The sequence below is a fragment of the Patella vulgata genome, chromosome 1, assembly GCF_932274485.2.
Source record: "Patella vulgata chromosome 1, xgPatVulg1.2, whole genome shotgun sequence".
In the NCBI taxonomy this organism is placed as follows: Eukaryota; Metazoa; Mollusca; class Gastropoda; family Patellidae; genus Patella; species Patella vulgata.
This window is the reverse complement of record NC_065879.2, coordinates 4,039,884-4,057,077: the sequence shown is the minus strand read 5'-3', so window position 1 is coordinate 4,057,077 and position 17,194 is coordinate 4,039,884. Positions and strand designations below refer to the sequence as shown.

Below are 17,194 nucleotides of genomic sequence, written 5' to 3'. Positions count from 1 at the left end.
CGCTGTCACCACGAGTAACAATCATCAAAGGACGTTGAACAGCAGATCGGATTCAAATCCATTGAAAATCGGACAGATAAGATGGCATCGAGAGTTGATTATGGTTTGGAATGTCTAATAAATGTCTAATTAAATGCAATAAGCAGATTTAGCTTAATGCATAATGCATGTTTAATGTTGTAATTTTATTTCAAAAATCACTTCTAACCAAATTTAAAGGAGCTAAATCGCTTATATTTGGGACCTAGAAATTGACCCAAATGGGTCGCAACGCATATAATAATGTAATCTGATTGTATATAAACTGATTTACATTCAATTGTTTCCGTTTGACTCTAATTTCAAATCGGTTATGTCCAGCGAAATACGGCATGAGTCTCAACCGACTGGCAATTTTTAGCATCTGGTTATTCCAGTCTATTGTGCATGCTCTCCAGATGAGATATGGCGTCACCGTTTGACATGAGTTGTGGAATATGTCTATCCTCGTTCTTCCTTGTCACTTGTTACAAATGACGTTGAAATGCACTATGGTACACGATTCGTGTACCAATGGTAAAATGTTTATTTTTTCTTAAATATAGGATTTCAGAAGCCTACCTTTTCCCATTAAGATCACAACATCAATGTTGATTTGAATTGACAAATAATTTGTGTTTTCAACGTGTAAGACTTTGGATTATATTGAGTTAGAGACTTAGCTACTTTAAATTGAGTTATTGCTCCTTTAAGTTACATCATGAAGGAGATAATGGATTGTTACACTTGAATGTCCGCAATTGACGGAACTGCATCCTGTAATAGTTCTGTCAGTCCTGACAAGGGAGGTGGTGTGGGGAGAAACGTGACGTAATTAAATGCCACTCATTTGTCAAATGTCCTGGTTGGTTGAGATAATTTCTTATGTAGTTAGAGAACGCATTCCGGAACATTCAATCGGGTATCCTCAAGTTCATTGCACATTGCTGACCTTAGAAGAAGAGTTCATGTGTAACAAAAAGTGTGACGGATAGACAGACAGACAAACCCATTTTAATAGTCCCCTGCTTTCTTCGAAAGGCGCGGGACAACAATGGCTTCATCTACTGTCTTAAAATTTTAAAGAAGACAGATTGTCACTCCAGAAAACAAATCACATAAAATTCTATGAAATCTGACAATTATATTCATGCCCCATATCTAAGCGTCTATCCATTTCAAGTTTTATTTTATTATAAACAATATAAATGACAATGTGCAAAATATACATTCAATTCAATAAACTTACAAATATACATACAATGTAAATAAATCATATTAAACAAGGTAATAAATATACGTGAAATATTAGACTCCAAGAATCAGCAGAATTGCACTTTAACACTAGACATGTACAAATCACTCTTTAATTACAACAAATACCATATTTAAAAAAGTTTTTTTTTAAGAAACTAACAGCAGAATTCCAGTCTAATCTTATTTTAATTCCAAACTGTCTAAGAGTTTGTAAAGATGTATTTCCCCAGATATTTCATCAATACACTAAAGTGATACTTTAACAACAATGAAATAATTTACAATAAACATTTATTACTATTTTATAAATTTGTCACAAATTAAAAAAAAAAAAAAAAACCCACTAGAAATGTGAGTTTGTCTTCATGAAAAATTGCAAGATGAGTAAATTATGTGTAAAACAAAAACAAGAGAATAGCTATCGCTGCAATATACGTCCACATTCCTGCTTTGATTGATATGGTACTTTTTAAAATGAAGAGATTGAAATGGCTGCAATGACTGTAATATGACAAGATGCAAAGAAGGCTAGGTGTTTTGCCAAATTTACAGATTAAATATTAACAAAACAGTGGGTATGACACCACCCCAGGAGGTCGGGGCATGCACCAAAATACATAGTTGATGTCTTTACAGTATAAGGAATAAATATGCCAAGTTCCAAGAGGGTTCATTCAGAATTGCAGCCTATAGACGCTAAATACAAAAAATGGGCGTGGCACTGCTCCTGATGGTTGGATATGGACCAATATAAATAGGTACAACCCTATGATGGATCACGCCGAACTGTTAATAATTGCAACCTGTAGATTATTTATGATAACCAAAGTAGTTTGTTCATAATCAAAGAAATCAGTTTAAAATTTACCACGGTTCCGACAGTAACTTATGATTTGATATATATCAGAATGAAAAAGTAAAAGTGGTTGATATATTTTACTGGGCGTATATATGATTATATATACACATGTTATGATGAAACGAATGATAATACAATATTTATGAAATCTTGTGAATGACAAAAAATCTACAGTAAGTAAATCTTAAACTGGCATTGGAAACTGATCAGCATATTTTAAATTTCTAGATGATACTTCTTCATTTCCACAACTTGATTTACTGAAAAATGAAAAAAAAAAGAATTTGTTAAAGATACATTATCGAAGATTAGATAAAAGAGCAATCTAATTAAAGTACAGATCTATATTTCGTTTCGTTTTTTATACTTTCGATGGCCTACACTACATGTAGATCTAACAAGTTATAGTGGGAGTTCACGTTCTATGACGTCAGGTACCAAGCAAGCTACATTTGACCCGATTACGTCAGTCATTCGATTAACCAATTAGCGACCGCCATGTATTTTTTTGTTTACTTTTGCTTTGTTTTGATTTCTATTGCCGCTAATGTCTACCCACAGTTCCGCGCAAAAAAGGTCAAAAACTCGATTCGACAGACCATTTGATTGGCTAACCCCTCATTTCAAGCAGAACAAGAGTTAAATAACAACGCTTCCAGATCCAAGTGTAGTAAAGACAAGTAAAATCGAAATTTTGAACTATAAAAACGAAACGAAATTGGATCTATGTTTTAATCAGATTGATAAAAGAGTTGGCAGTTCTCACATTTAAATAAAAACTAGATAATGTAAAAGGAATATGCTGAAAATTTCAGTCAAGTTGCTTCACTCTAAACTGAGAAAAGCCTTATTTTAAAATCACAGTAGCCTCAATTGTCATTGTTAGCACTGTCACGATAATAACCAAAATCAATTGATTATCGATCGGATTCAAACTAATGAAATTCAAAAGATGGTTTCAAGAGTTGGTTATGGACTTTTTATGTAAATAAGTGTCTAATCAATAATTTATAAACATTTGAGGCCTGAAGTAATACCTGCAATAGGCAGATTTACCTCTTGCATAATGTATGTTTAGGTTTACTCAATTTTTACTCAATTTCATTTTTTGGTTGCTGAACATTAAATATTTTACTGAAAGTTATAACACCATATTCTATTTGACATACTAGGTCTACCCAATCCAAAAACTATGTTGCATCTGTAGTCTTCAAGACACGGGAGTGTTTACAGATTTGGCTAATTCTTAATTTACAGAAAGAAAATTTCTACGGCCTCCATTCCAGGTGTTGTCATTCTTACACCTGTGCTCAAATCCCTGGGGGCATGGATGGCCGAATGGTTAGCATGTGCGCGCTGTATCATAAGCTCTGTCATTGAGTCAGCTGGTGTGGTTTCGATTCCCCGGTTGTACGTGACAAGGAGTAGGGTTGCCTGTTCAACCTCATGGGTTTTCTCTGGGTCCTCCGGTTTCCTCCCACTGCTAAAGACCTACGCACAAAGAAATTATTGAAATAAAATTGAACAATGTGTTAGTCCTGAAATGACCTAGTTTGTATCAAGTAGACTTTAAAAGCCATCTCTCTCTCTCTCTATTTCTATCTTATTATTATATAAAACTTACCTGCAGGTATCTGATGATAATGTTATATCAGGTAGTGATAGTGTATTAAGTAATATCTCGACTTACCTGCAGGTACCTGATGATAACGTTATATCAGGTAGTGATAGTGTATTAAGTAATATCTCGACTTACCTGCAGGTACCTGATGATAACGTTATATCAGGTAGTGATAGAGTATTAAGTAATATCTCGACTTACCTGCAGAACTGATGATAATGTTATATCAGGTAGTGATAGTGTATTAAGTAATATCTCGACTTACCTGCAGGTACCTGATGATGACGTTATATCAGGTAGTGATAGAGTATTAAGTAATATCTCGACTTACCTGCAGGAACTGATAACGTTATATCAGGTAGTGATAGTGTATTAAGTAATATCTCGACTTACCTGCAGGAACTGATGATAACGTTATATCAGGTAGTGATAGTGTATTAAGTAATATCTCGACTTACCTGCAGGTACCTGATGATAACGTTATATCAGGTAGTGATAGAGTATTAAGTAATATCTCGACTTACCTGCAGGAACTGATGATAACGTTATATCAGGTAGTGATAGTGTATTAAGTAATATCTCGACTTACCTGCAGGTATCTGAAGATAAAGTTATATCAGGTAGTGATAGTGTATTAAGTAATATCTCGACTTACCTGCAGGAACTGATGATAACGTTATATCAGGTAGTGATAGTGTATTAAGTAATATCTCGATTTACCTGCAGGAACTGATGATAATGTTATATCAGGTAGTGATAGTGTATTAAGTAATATCTCGACTTACCTGCAGGAACTGATGATAATGTTATATCAGGTAGTGATAGAGTATTAAGTAATATCTCGACTTACCTGCAGGAACTGATGATAACGTTATATCAGGTAGTGATAGTGTATTAAGTAATATCTCGACTTACCTGCAGGTACCTGATGATAACGTTATATCAGGTAGTGATAGAGTATTAAGTAATATCTCGACTTACCTGCAGGAACTGATGATGTTATATCAGGTAGTGATAGTGTATTAAGTAATATCTCGACTTACCTGCAGGTACCTGATGATAACGTTATATCAGGTAGTGATAGAGTATTAAGTAATATCTCGACTTACCTGCAGGAACTGATGATAATGTTATATCAGGTAGTGATAGTGTATTAAGTAATATCTTGACTTACCTGCAGGTACCTGATGATAACGTTATATCAGGTAGTGATAGAGTATTAAGTAATATCTCGACTTACCTGCAGGTATCTGATGATAAGGTTATATTAGGTAGTGATAGTGTATTAAGTAATATCTCGACTTACCTGCAGGTATCTGATGATAAGGTTATATCAGGTAGTGATAGAGTATTAAGTAATATCTCGACTTACCTGCAGGTATCTGATGATAAGGTTATATTAGGTAGTGATAGTGTATTAAGTAATATCTCGACTTACCTGCAGGTATCTGATGATAAGGTTATATTAGGTAGTGATAAAGTATTAAGTAATATCTCTACATTTCGTACACTACCAAAGAAATCTGTTAATAAGACTTGATTTGGATCTCGTTGAAATAAATCTGTTCTCACGGCTACTGTTGATATACACTGATGTTTAGGACAAACTTTTAACTGTAATAAAAAATAACCAATGTTAAAAGGTGAAATGAAATGAAATGAAATGGGTTTAGCGTCCTACTGTTCATCCTCGGTTACCCAGTGTACTCATTCCGTTCTACTCCACTATACCCTGGGTTAATCCATAGGGTTTCCACGATTTCAAATTATCTGCCCTGGCCTAGAATGTAGCTATAGTGTACGAACCAATCAGAAAACAGTTTACAAACCAATCGTTTCGCCTTCGTTTTTATTAGGGTAGATAACCATATTCATGTCCATTTACCGATTGATTTATGTACGTAATGTATATATTTATAATTTATTGATATTTAATTCTATTATCAAAATCTGTAGTATGTGTTGTTGATCCAAATATGTATAACATCTATATGTTTGACATTTTTTTATTATTATTACTATTCGTTCTTTGTCTGAAATAATAATAATAACATGTCGTTCTGTTATGTTTATTATTATTGAACTTATACTTGGGAATTTGATTCACACTAACTTGCCTACGATATCGTGTGGACAAAAAATTCTGGGAACGAACAAACGATTCTCATTAAAAACAAATGACCCTACATTAATAAATGAACGTCTGGTCTTTATTATATAATTGGTTGTTAATAATTACGCGTTTAGAATAGGTCTACTCCTAAAATTGTCCGATGAGAGTAACTTTCCTTTGCCAACTTCCTTTTCAAATAACAATTTATGGGATTGGTCGATAAAAATAGCACCGTCATCAAGGGCGGATAACTTGAAAACGTGTCTCCCCCATAGATTAACCCAGGGTATAGTGGAGTAGAACGGAATGTGTTCACTTGGTAACCGAGGATGCCTACTGTTCTGCTCCGAACTGGGCTAATGAAGACGGGCACACACCATACAGTGGGCCATGAGGGAAATTTTGCCCGGGTAGCTGCACTACAGCCTACTTTTAAATTGAATTCCAACCGTCAGAGCATCTTTTATGTGCATGCCGTGTGTACATGGGACCTTGATTTTCCATACCATCGGAATGACTAGACAGCTGTCCTTGTCATGCCCTCCGTCCTGCATCATTGACAAGGGGGAACCACACCGAAAATCTGGATGAACCTTCTCAACCAATGCAGGGATCGGACACCCAACCTCCAGGCTACCGAGCCAGTGCGTTACTCACTTAGCCAGCGTGGCCCCCACTAAACAAGTAAGAGGTTTATAAAGCTTTTTCACAAGCATAATACTGATTGTTGGTTTCACAAGTCAGATTTACCATAAACGAAATTATTACTTACAAATTGTCCCATGGTCTTTTTACTGCCTGGTTTAGCTTTTTCAAGGAATTCAAGAGCGTAAAATGTATATCTATCAATAACATATACTCCAAGAGCTGGATCTACATGATGCTGTAAGAACAGTAACAACATTATTCATGATAAAATAAATAAGTCTTGTAAATAGTGTCTAAAGACTGGATTAATTAGTCAGCTCGATTTGTTTGAAAGTTGTATTCAGTGTATGGCAAATATACATTAAATTTATTCAATTTGACATTCCAATCATTGTGAATAAAATTTGAAAGACTGGCAATCAATGGTTTCAGTATAAATCTCCTATGTAATTGAATTCAGTTCATATTTTTCGTTGCCCAAACTCAAACGATCGCGGTTTGTTTTCATTGCAACACATGGTTGTCAAACTATCTGTCAAAATTAAACCACCCCCGCAACAGCTGTATTGGTTTTGCCCAACACGTGACGAAAGCATTATTGTGTTCAACTCAGTCGAAATTACAAGTAAATAGTCAAATTTGTCAAGAGAGAACTTTTTTATTCGTTGGGATATTTAGTTGTACAATGGATTTTATTTAATGGGAGTTGATTTCAAACACACATGTAAGTTTATAATAACCAAATTTAAGTAGTCTGTTTGTAATCGAAGAAATCTGTTTTAAATTTATGATTGTTCAGACAGTAGTAGATGTTTTCCAAGGAAGTTTGTTGAGTTTAAATCTGTTCAGTATTTAAAATATCTTTTTTTTTTAAGTTTTCAATTTGTAACATGTAAATATAAATGTTACATTGTGTGAAATAGCTTTATTTAATGTCCGCATCCACCAGGGCTGTCGGTAATTTTTCACAGATGATTAGCAGCACTGCTAATCAAAAAGTCCAATTTTGCCAAAGTTGATTAGCAAATTTAAAAATTGATTAGCAGTTTTTCAGTTTCAAATCAACATAAAACACCTAAATAACAAGATTATTTTAATTTTAATTGATAGCAAATGATTAGATTTCATTCTTAAGATTTTTTTAGAATTTTAGCACTTCTACAGCTAGCTGTGAACATTTCTGAATGAATGTAGACTTTTGTTAGGCCTTATGTCTGAAGCCAATTCTTGGCAGTGGCTTCTTATTTCTTCGTTAGAAAACAATTTCGTCTGCTTTTTATCGTGTGTTATTATTTTTGTTCAATCGGAAGCACGCGGTATTTTAGGAATAATCTCGATTAACTAGACGCACGCGATATAAACAATAATAATTTACGGGAATTCTTACTTTGATTTCTCACTTTACAATACGTTTACACGTATTTATTTTTTATATTTTATTTACAATACGTGGAGGATACACTGAATTTATTTTTTTTCAAATTGAATACTGATATAATTACTCGAAATTGACATGTCTCGCAACGTGAGTGGTACTACTTGATTCCCTATTTCCGGTTTAATAGTCTCGATTCATAGAGTTATGTCCCTGTATTATATAGTATCATGAATTGAGTCTGGGTAGTTTGAGAAGAAAATGTCACACGGAGAATTCCGTTTTGTTTATAAAATTTATTTGATATTTTATACACGTTGAAAGTGTTGAGAAATGTGGATAAATCTTTGTGTCAATATCCAAAATGACAGGCATATTAATGATTCGCAGTTACTGCGAATCAAAAACGTTAGATTTTAATTTTTGATTAGCAACGGACAAAATATGTATCGCAAATTGCGCTGCGATACTGGTTGTCGGCAGCCCTGGCATCCACCGAGGTGATATCGCAGACAATTACATGTTATATGTGCATAAGGGGGTTGGATGGCCGAATGGTTAGCACGTGCGTGCTGTACCATAAGGTCTGTTATCGAGTCAAATGGCGTGGTTTTGCTTCCCCGGTTGTACGTGACAAGGAGTAGGGTCGCCTGTCCAACCTCGTGGGTTTTCTCCGGGTCCTCCGGTTCCCACTGCTAAAGACTCTTACACTCAACGAATTATTGAAATAAAAATTGAACCATGTGTTAGTCCCGAAATGACCTAATTTGTGTCGAGTGGACGTTAAGCCCCATTTCTCTCTCTCTCTACACTGTAACCCAGGTATCGTTTAATCTTGTGTATCTAGCACTAATTTCTTTCACATTCGTTTAATATCAAATATTTGTTTAAAAATTTGTAAAAACTGTTTAAAATCACCATAAATCGTTTAATTTGTACATGTGTACATTAATTTTGATAATGAGTGTCCAATTTACAAGTATTTAATTTCCTGATCACTGTTCAAATATTAATCATTATACATCATTAATCAATTGGGTTGTTTATTTTTTAACAATGATTGAGAAATTAAACACTTGTAAATTGGACACTCATTATCAAAATTGAATGGTCAGCTTTAAACTGGACAGAAGCACAAATTAAACGATTTATGGTGATTTCAAACAGTTTTTACAAATTTTTTAAACAAAGATTTGATATTAAACGAATGTGAAAGAAATTAGTGCTAGATACACAAGATTAAACGATATCTGGGTTACAGTGCTATATGTGCATAGTTGAATTATTTACATACCGATAGTGAATCTTCTCCAACATGGCTGCTAGCTACTGCTAATATATTGGGCGAGTAGAATCTCTGAAACATAGACTGGGCCTGACACGTATCTACCATAAAAAACAACTCATGATACCTGAATAAATAAATACTAATGATTACCAATTGATACAAGAGGTTAAACAATTCTTAAATATCAATGAAGTTATTCATAACTGGATCTAGGAAAACTGCCATGGTCAGCTAGCATGGTTTCGATTTGCCGGTTGTACGTGACAAAGAGTAGGGTCACCTGTCCAACCTTGTGGGTTTTCTCCGGGTCCTTCGGATTCTTCACACTGCTAAAGACCCCTACGCGCAAGTGAATTATTGAAATAAAATTGAACCATGTGTTAGTCCCATAATGTTCACCTGTGTCAGTGACTCAGTGTCATTATAGTTAATGCAAGAAGTAAAATAAATCTAATTCAAATACATATGTGACGTCATCCTTTGATGTTGGCGTACCATTATTTCCAATAATCGTACAGGCAATGTGCCAAGCGTACATTATTTATACTAGTTAAAATTTTGGACCTATGTGAAATATTTGATTGCAAAGTACGTGCGAGTGTCTGTATTTTAAGTTGTTTAATGGTCTCGAGCTTAAAACATTGCGTAATATATCAGAACAACATATATATCTATATAAATGATTACATGAATAATATAAATTGATTGTTTATTTTTTATTTATTATGGTAACAAAAAGAATGTAAATGGAAAAAAAAAAAAAAATATGGCTGTCACTTGTGTTTAACGGCTGGCAATTGTTCTGCTCCCTCATGGCAGTATATTGTAAATATAATAATTCAACAAAAATTGCGGCAAAAATATTCATTACAAAGAGATTCGCTTGAGAGAGAAAGAGAGGTGGGGTTTAACATCCACTCGACACAAACTAGGTCATTCCGGGACTAACACATGGTTAAATTTTATTTCAATAATTCTCTTGCGCGTAGGGATCTTTAGCAGTGGGAGGAAACCGAAGGACTCTGAGAAAACCCACAAGGTTGGGCAGGCGATCCTACTCCTTGTCACGTACAACCGGGGAATCAAAACCCTGCCAGTTGACTCAATGACAGACCGTATGATACAGCACGCACATGCTAACCATTTGGCCATCCAACCCCCCCAAGATTTGCTTGACCTGAACTTTTGTTTCAAGTAACTTTGAATGGTTTAAAAACTGTTTCATTGTATCTTTGTTGTAGTCGTTCGGATGGGACGAAAAACCGAGGTCCCGTGTACACATTGGCGTGCACGTAAAAGATCCCTTGGGAGTTGGAATTCGATATAAGAGTAGGCCGTAGTGCCGCTGTCCGGGCAAAATTTCCCTCATAGCACACTGTATGGCGTATGCCTGTCTTCATTAGCCCAGGTTAGGAGCAGAACAGTAGGACGTTAAACCCCATTTCATTTCATTTCATTTGTTGTAGTCTTATCTTTCTAATATATTTACCTTCTCTTCTGCCACATCTGCTCAAAGGCATCTGCTAATTCAACATTAGACACTTCTTCAGCATCTTGAAATTTGAGAAAACCGTCACCACCATGACCTGTTAAAATCAAATACCAATAATTCAATACATTATTTATTTAGTATATAAAAGAAAAAAATTGTGTTTTTAAAAATCTTCAATATAATATAACATAACTTTATAAAGCCAAATAAAATGAAATAAATTTGTAATACTAATGGGAGATAACTCTGTCATTGGGTCCCTAATGTCATATTATCTCCCCTTAGACCACAATCTTCACTCGACACTGATTAGGTCATTTCGGGACTAACATGGTTTAATTTTACTTCAATAATTTACTTGCGCGTAGGGGTCTTTAGCAGTGGGAGGAAACCAGAGAAAACCCACGAGGTTGGACAAGCCGCCCTAATCCTTGTCACGTACAACCAGGGATTCGAAACCACGCCAGTTGACTCAATGGCAGGCTTTATGATACAGCGCGCGGTGCTAGCCATTCGGCCATCCAACCCCCCAGCTCAATTAGAAGGAGAGTTATTGTGTCCCAAAAAGTGTGACGGACAGACTAACATACAGCCGGACAAACCCAATTTAATAGTCCCCTGGCCCCTTCGAAAAGCGGGGGACAATAATGGCTTCATGACTGTATTAATAATTAAAGTGTATACCTGTCATATAGACTAATATATTACTTCTTTCATCTGATAATAAATGTTTTGAACGTGGTGTACTGGGTGGAAGACGACCTGTCAGTACTCGTATAAAATTCTCTACAGTTACCTGTAAAAATAAAATAAAACAGTGGTCACAAGAAAATTTGGACGGTGTTGGACTGCTGCAGACAATAACGTTTGCACTTTAAAATTTCATGTGTGTGGCGGTCACGGTGGCTAAGTGCGTAAGACACTGGCTCACTAGCCAGGAGGTTGAGTATTCGATCCCTGCATTGGCCAATAAGTTCATCCAGATTTTTCGGCGTGGTTTCCCCTTGTCAGTGGTGCAGGACAGAGGGTCTGACAAGGACAGCTGTCTAGTCATTCAGATGGGACAAAAAACTGAGGTCCCGTGTACACATTGACATGCACGTAAAACATACCTTGACAGTTGGAATTTGATATAAGAGTAGGTCGTAGTGCTGCTGTATGGGCAAAATTTCCCTTATAGCACACTGTATGGCGTATGCCCGTCTTCATTAGCCCAGTTTGGAGCAGAACAGTAGAACGTCAAACCCCAATGCATTGCATTTTTAAATTTCATGTGTGTTTTCTGAGAAAGTTAGCGTTCACACTTATGAAACCCTAGATGCTATAGAAGATGGGGATGAGGGGGCTGGTTAGCGCCTGCGGTTTGTATTATAAGGTCTTGTACATGACAAGGCGTAGGGTCGCCTGTCTGGTTTTCTCCAGGTCCTCCGGTTTCCACCCACTGCTAATATAAAGAGTCCTACGAGCAAGCGAATTATTGAAATAAACTTGAACCATATATGTTAGTCCCGAAATGACCTGTTTTTTGTTGAATGGATGTTTCTCTCTCTGAGTATAAACAATCTATACATACCTCATAACCTCTGTAATCAACTTCTACATCATCACCATAAACATTGATATGTTGATTAGCATTGTTAAACACAGTAGCTGTAATAATAATAATAATAATATAATACCAGCAGTTGCCAGGCAAGATACGCCCTCATTGATATGTTGATTAGCATTGTTAAACACAGTTGCTGTAATAATAATATCATCATTTTAGTAGGCATTAAAACTTGGGAGGACCTTCGATCAGTGTTAATGTGAAACTATTACCATGATCAAACTGATAATTTCAGATCAGTCAATCCATTCTGAAAAAAGCTTTGGACTTTTGATAGATACGTTATGTACATTTCATTTCTTCTTAAAAAGTACTTATGCCTCTTTAATAGATCAAAAACTACCAAAATGTAAACAAAGCTGGCATCTCAATAAACTTAGAATTCGACTTTTAATATCCACACTATATTACATCTATCTATTCTTTGTTATTAACAATGGCTGTGAAAACACAAATTATTTTCACAGAGAGAGAAAGAGAGAGAGATGGGGTTTAATGTCCACTTGACACAAACTAGGTCATTTCGGGCTAACACATGGTTCAATTTATCTCAATAATTTGCTTGCGCGTAGGGGCCTTAAGCAATGTGAGGAAACCGGGGGACTGGGAGAAAACCCACGTGGTTGGACAGGCGACCCTACTCCTTGTCAGGTACAATCAGGGAATCGAAACAACGCCAGTTGACTCAATGACAGACCTTATGATACAACGCATATGCACTAACCATTCAGCCATCCACCCCCCTAAATTATTTTCAGAATCTGAAAGGTTTTCAATGGGTAAATTATGGCTGTTGACTCATGATACAATGCGCATTTGCTAACCATTCTCCCACCCATCCCCCTTTATTATTTTAAGAACCTGAAAGGTTTTCATCAGTAATATTTTATCAGACATGAATATAAATCATTTAGAATTACCTGGCCGTGGATTTCTTGGGTTACATGCCATATCATCTGCTACCATTAGAATAATATGGCTGAAAAACAAAAACAGTATGATCACTGCAAAACAACAAGAGGAGAGAGAGAGAGAGAGAAATGGGGTTTAACGTCCACTCGACACAAACTAGGTCATTTCAGGACTAACATTAGGTTTAATTTTATTTCAATAATTCGCTTGCGCGTACGGGTCTTAAGCAGTGGGAGGAAACCGGAGGACCCGGAGAAAACCCATGAGGTTGGACAGGCAACCCTACTCCTTGTCACGTACAACCGGGGAATCAAAACCACGCCAATTGACTCAATGACAGACTTTATGATACAGCGCGCACACACTAACCATTCAGCCACCCAACCCCCCAAACAGCAAGAGGGGAAAATAGAATTTTATTAAATACAGGGTGAGTCACAAAAATGTTAACCATTTTGAGATGGGGTTCTTGGATTGAGCATGTCATTAATTATTGAACCATGTTTAGAAATAGGAGACAATTACACTGTAACCCGGGTATCATTTAATCTTGTGTGTTTAGCACTAATTTCTTTCACATTCATTTAATAACAAATCCTTGTTTAAAAATCTGTAAAAATTCGTTTAATATCACCCAAAGTTTGATAATGAGTGTCCTATTTACAATTATTGATGTATAATGATAAATATTTGAACAGTGGTCAGGAAATTAAAAACTTGTAAATTGGACACTCATTATAAAAATTTATCAGGCAGCTTTAAACTGGACACAAGTACAAATAAGATGATTTTTGGCAATTTTAAACAATTATTGCAAATTTTTTAAACAAAGATTTGATATTAAATGAATGTGAAAGAAATAAGTGCTGCTAGATACACAAGATGAAATGATACCCGGGTTACAGTGTTGGTATCCAATTAATGAATTCACATTTAAAAAAGTATAGTGAGATGCAACAGCAGTAACCTGTAGATTAGACGAACTCCTTTAAAAAAAAGTAATGTACAATCAGAATGGATCGGGCCCACCCTGTATTTGATCCATCTTAGTATAATTTCCTTTCTTATACCCATAGTCTTTCCTTTGGATGAAATATACCTTGCGTGCTTCCGTGCAAAGACACTGTGTCTTACCCAAATCAAACTGGATCAAGCCTATTTCCTATGGCTTCCTCTAGTAAGTTTGTTAGGAAACACTTGTCTACGATATCACCCTTAGTGGAAGTGGACGTAAAACTCCAGGAACAAACGAATGAACTGCTCATTATTTTCAGTAAACAGTAAATTAAGCCCCTACCTGTCAGGTATGCCCAGTCTTTTAACACTTCTATATATAGATAATACATTGGCTACATGTCTATAGTTGAACCAAAACCTTGATGTATCTACTAACACAGCCCAATTATTAGTATGACCACTTTTAAAAAATTCACCAATCTCTTCCTACAAACACAAATAATACACATATAGATCAAAATAAATACAACACAATCATACTGTTCTAATGACAAAATCTATAACAACACCAGGTGATTTAGCTTCTTTAGATTACATGTCAGTACAATGAAAGTGATTTGACTATAAAGCAAGCTACCCGTGAGACTAATGTCCCCTGGGGATACCGAGGATGAGTTATTGTACCGGTATTCAAAAGACTCAACCAATCAAATTGCTTATCTCTACATAGCTTGAGCAGAAATTTGATGATTATTAATCTGATTAAACTACAGATCTATATTTCATTTCGCTATGTCTCAAGCACAGGATTCAATCTGCTGATTTTATCCAATTCCTACATGTCCATCCCCTGGTTAACATCAGATATTTGAGAGTGTCAAATACATGTACATGTATTCTGGATTAAGAACAGGTCATAACAAGATTAGATATAATTTAACTTACATATTCATTAAAGTCCACTCGACACAAACAGGTCATGTCGGAACTAACAGACACATGGTTCAATTTTATTTCAATAATTCGCTTGCACGTAGGAGTCTTTTAGCAGTGGGAGAAAAACAGAGTCCCCGGAGAACACCCACAAGGTTGGACAGGTGACCTAGTCAACCTACTCCTTGCCACGTCCAACCTGGGATTCGAAAGAATTTGGAACAAATGTTATCACATGTTTGCCCAGTATTAAAAACTGTATATAGTAATGAAGTCTCCATTGGAGAAGTCAATCTAAAAAAACAATTATTATATAATTTTTCCACGTTCAAAATGGCCAGAATAAAACACCATAATCCTACACATTCTCTTCAACCCACTGGACTCTGTCAGTTTCATTCCATGTCTCTCATCTGACATCTGAGCTTAGAATTTTGGAAAAGAAAATAATTTGGTAATCAACGCTTTGAATTAATGCTGATACATAATTGCATATCACAGATTGGTTAAAGCGATAATTTCATATTTTCTAAGAAAATCAAAATCTAATTATTTCTATGTCTTTTGCCCAATAGGTTGTCAACTCACTATTATACGATTATAGGCATTATTTCCCACACTTAAAAATCATTATACGATCATGGGTATTATTCTCCCACTTAAAAATCCTTTGACCCCGGAAATAATAACACAATTACCTCCCTTGTTTTTTCTATTCCCCCCCCATGGAATAGCTACATGTATCTTCAAACGTTTGAATTTAAAGTTGAAAATGATATTTTTGCCAATTTCTCAACTGGCAATAGTGAATTATAGGATTATTCTTTAACAAAGTAGGGCTGTTTATAGATACCATCTATTTTAAGGCCCTATTTTAATCAATTTTAAAAATATAACTTAAAAATATGAAATTGCAACTTTAATTTATTTAGACTAGGCCGATTGGAAATACTGGGTACGGCGTGTGCAAGTCAAGGTTCTGGTTTAAACGTGCAAGTAAAAAAATTGTTGGGCCCTATTTCCTTTAGAATCGGTCACTGTCCTCCGACTGTTCCATTTAAACTTCAATATGAAAATACCGCTCTACCCCACCCCACCTTGCATATGTTTTTTTTTTAATAGCAAAATTCTACTTGAATAAAGTACTGTAATGAATTATTATAAATTTGTGTCAGATGTGGCGAGAAAGTTTACATATGGTGGAAGAAAAAAAAAATCACGGTCAAAAATAGAAGGTAAGGATTCAAAAATAGCCTTAGTTAGAACAGAGGTGTGAGAGAGCGGTATTTTCTTAAAGGAGCTAAATCGCTAACATTTGGGACCTAGAAATTGACAAAAGTGGATCGCAACGCATATAATAATGTAATATGAATGTATATAAACTGATTTACATTCAATGGTTTCCGTTTTTACTCCAATTTCAAATCAGTTATGTTCGGCGAAATAAGCCAGCAGTCTCAATCGAGTGCAAATTTCTAGCGTCTGGTTATTCCAGTCTACATACGCCGTTCGATTTGGTGTAATGTGTCTAGCCTCGTCCCTCGAGTCTTTTTTTACAACTGGGGCTGAAGCGCATTATGGTACACGATTCGTGTACCAATGGTAAAATGTTTATTTTGTCTTAAAATATTGGATATCAAAAGCCCATCTCTTATTCCGGTAAGATCACAACATCACTGTTGATTTAATTTGACAAATAAATCGTGTTTTCAATGTTTAAGATTTTGGATGATATTGAGTTAGAGACTTAGCTACTTTAAGCCATAGGGACGAATATATTATACAGGATTAGGAATCCTAATAGGAACGATAAGAGTCGATCCGTTTCTTCTAGACTAAAGGAACTGGTTGAGCGCGGACATGGCATGGGGCCTTTTCAAAAGTAGGCAGTGGATATTCCAATAGACATTAAACGTATATCATTACCTCTTGTGTATTCGATAAGACTAACCAAGGAGCACAAAGGATAAATAGTAAAATAACTATCATTTTTGTTATTTTCTGATAAATCATGGGCGCAGACATCTTGGAAAGGAAGTGCCCGAATTCATACACCGTAACAGCGGAAGTAAACTGAATGTAAATAAAACAACATTAATTATTAGAACTATG

General features: G+C 35.5%; 1 protein-coding gene across 1 annotated transcript; it reads right to left on the bottom strand.

Annotated features, from left to right (window-relative positions):
* Positions 1-1,192: 1,192 nt before the first annotated feature.
* On the bottom strand, positions 1,193-17,128 carry LOC126808498 (GPI-anchor transamidase). Its single transcript, XM_050533259.2, has 10 exons — positions 17,009-17,128; positions 14,490-14,635; positions 13,201-13,259; positions 12,245-12,321; positions 11,356-11,467; positions 10,669-10,765; positions 9,186-9,303; positions 6,641-6,751; positions 5,194-5,369; positions 1,193-2,394 (listed from the first exon to the last, which is right to left on the bottom strand). The coding sequence occupies exons 1-10, from the start codon at positions 17,105-17,107 to the stop codon at positions 2,319-2,321; spliced, it is 1,071 nt and encodes a 356-aa protein (XP_050389216.1). The 5' UTR covers positions 17,108-17,128; the 3' UTR covers positions 1,193-2,318.
* Between the last annotated feature and the right edge of the window lie 66 nt (positions 17,129-17,194).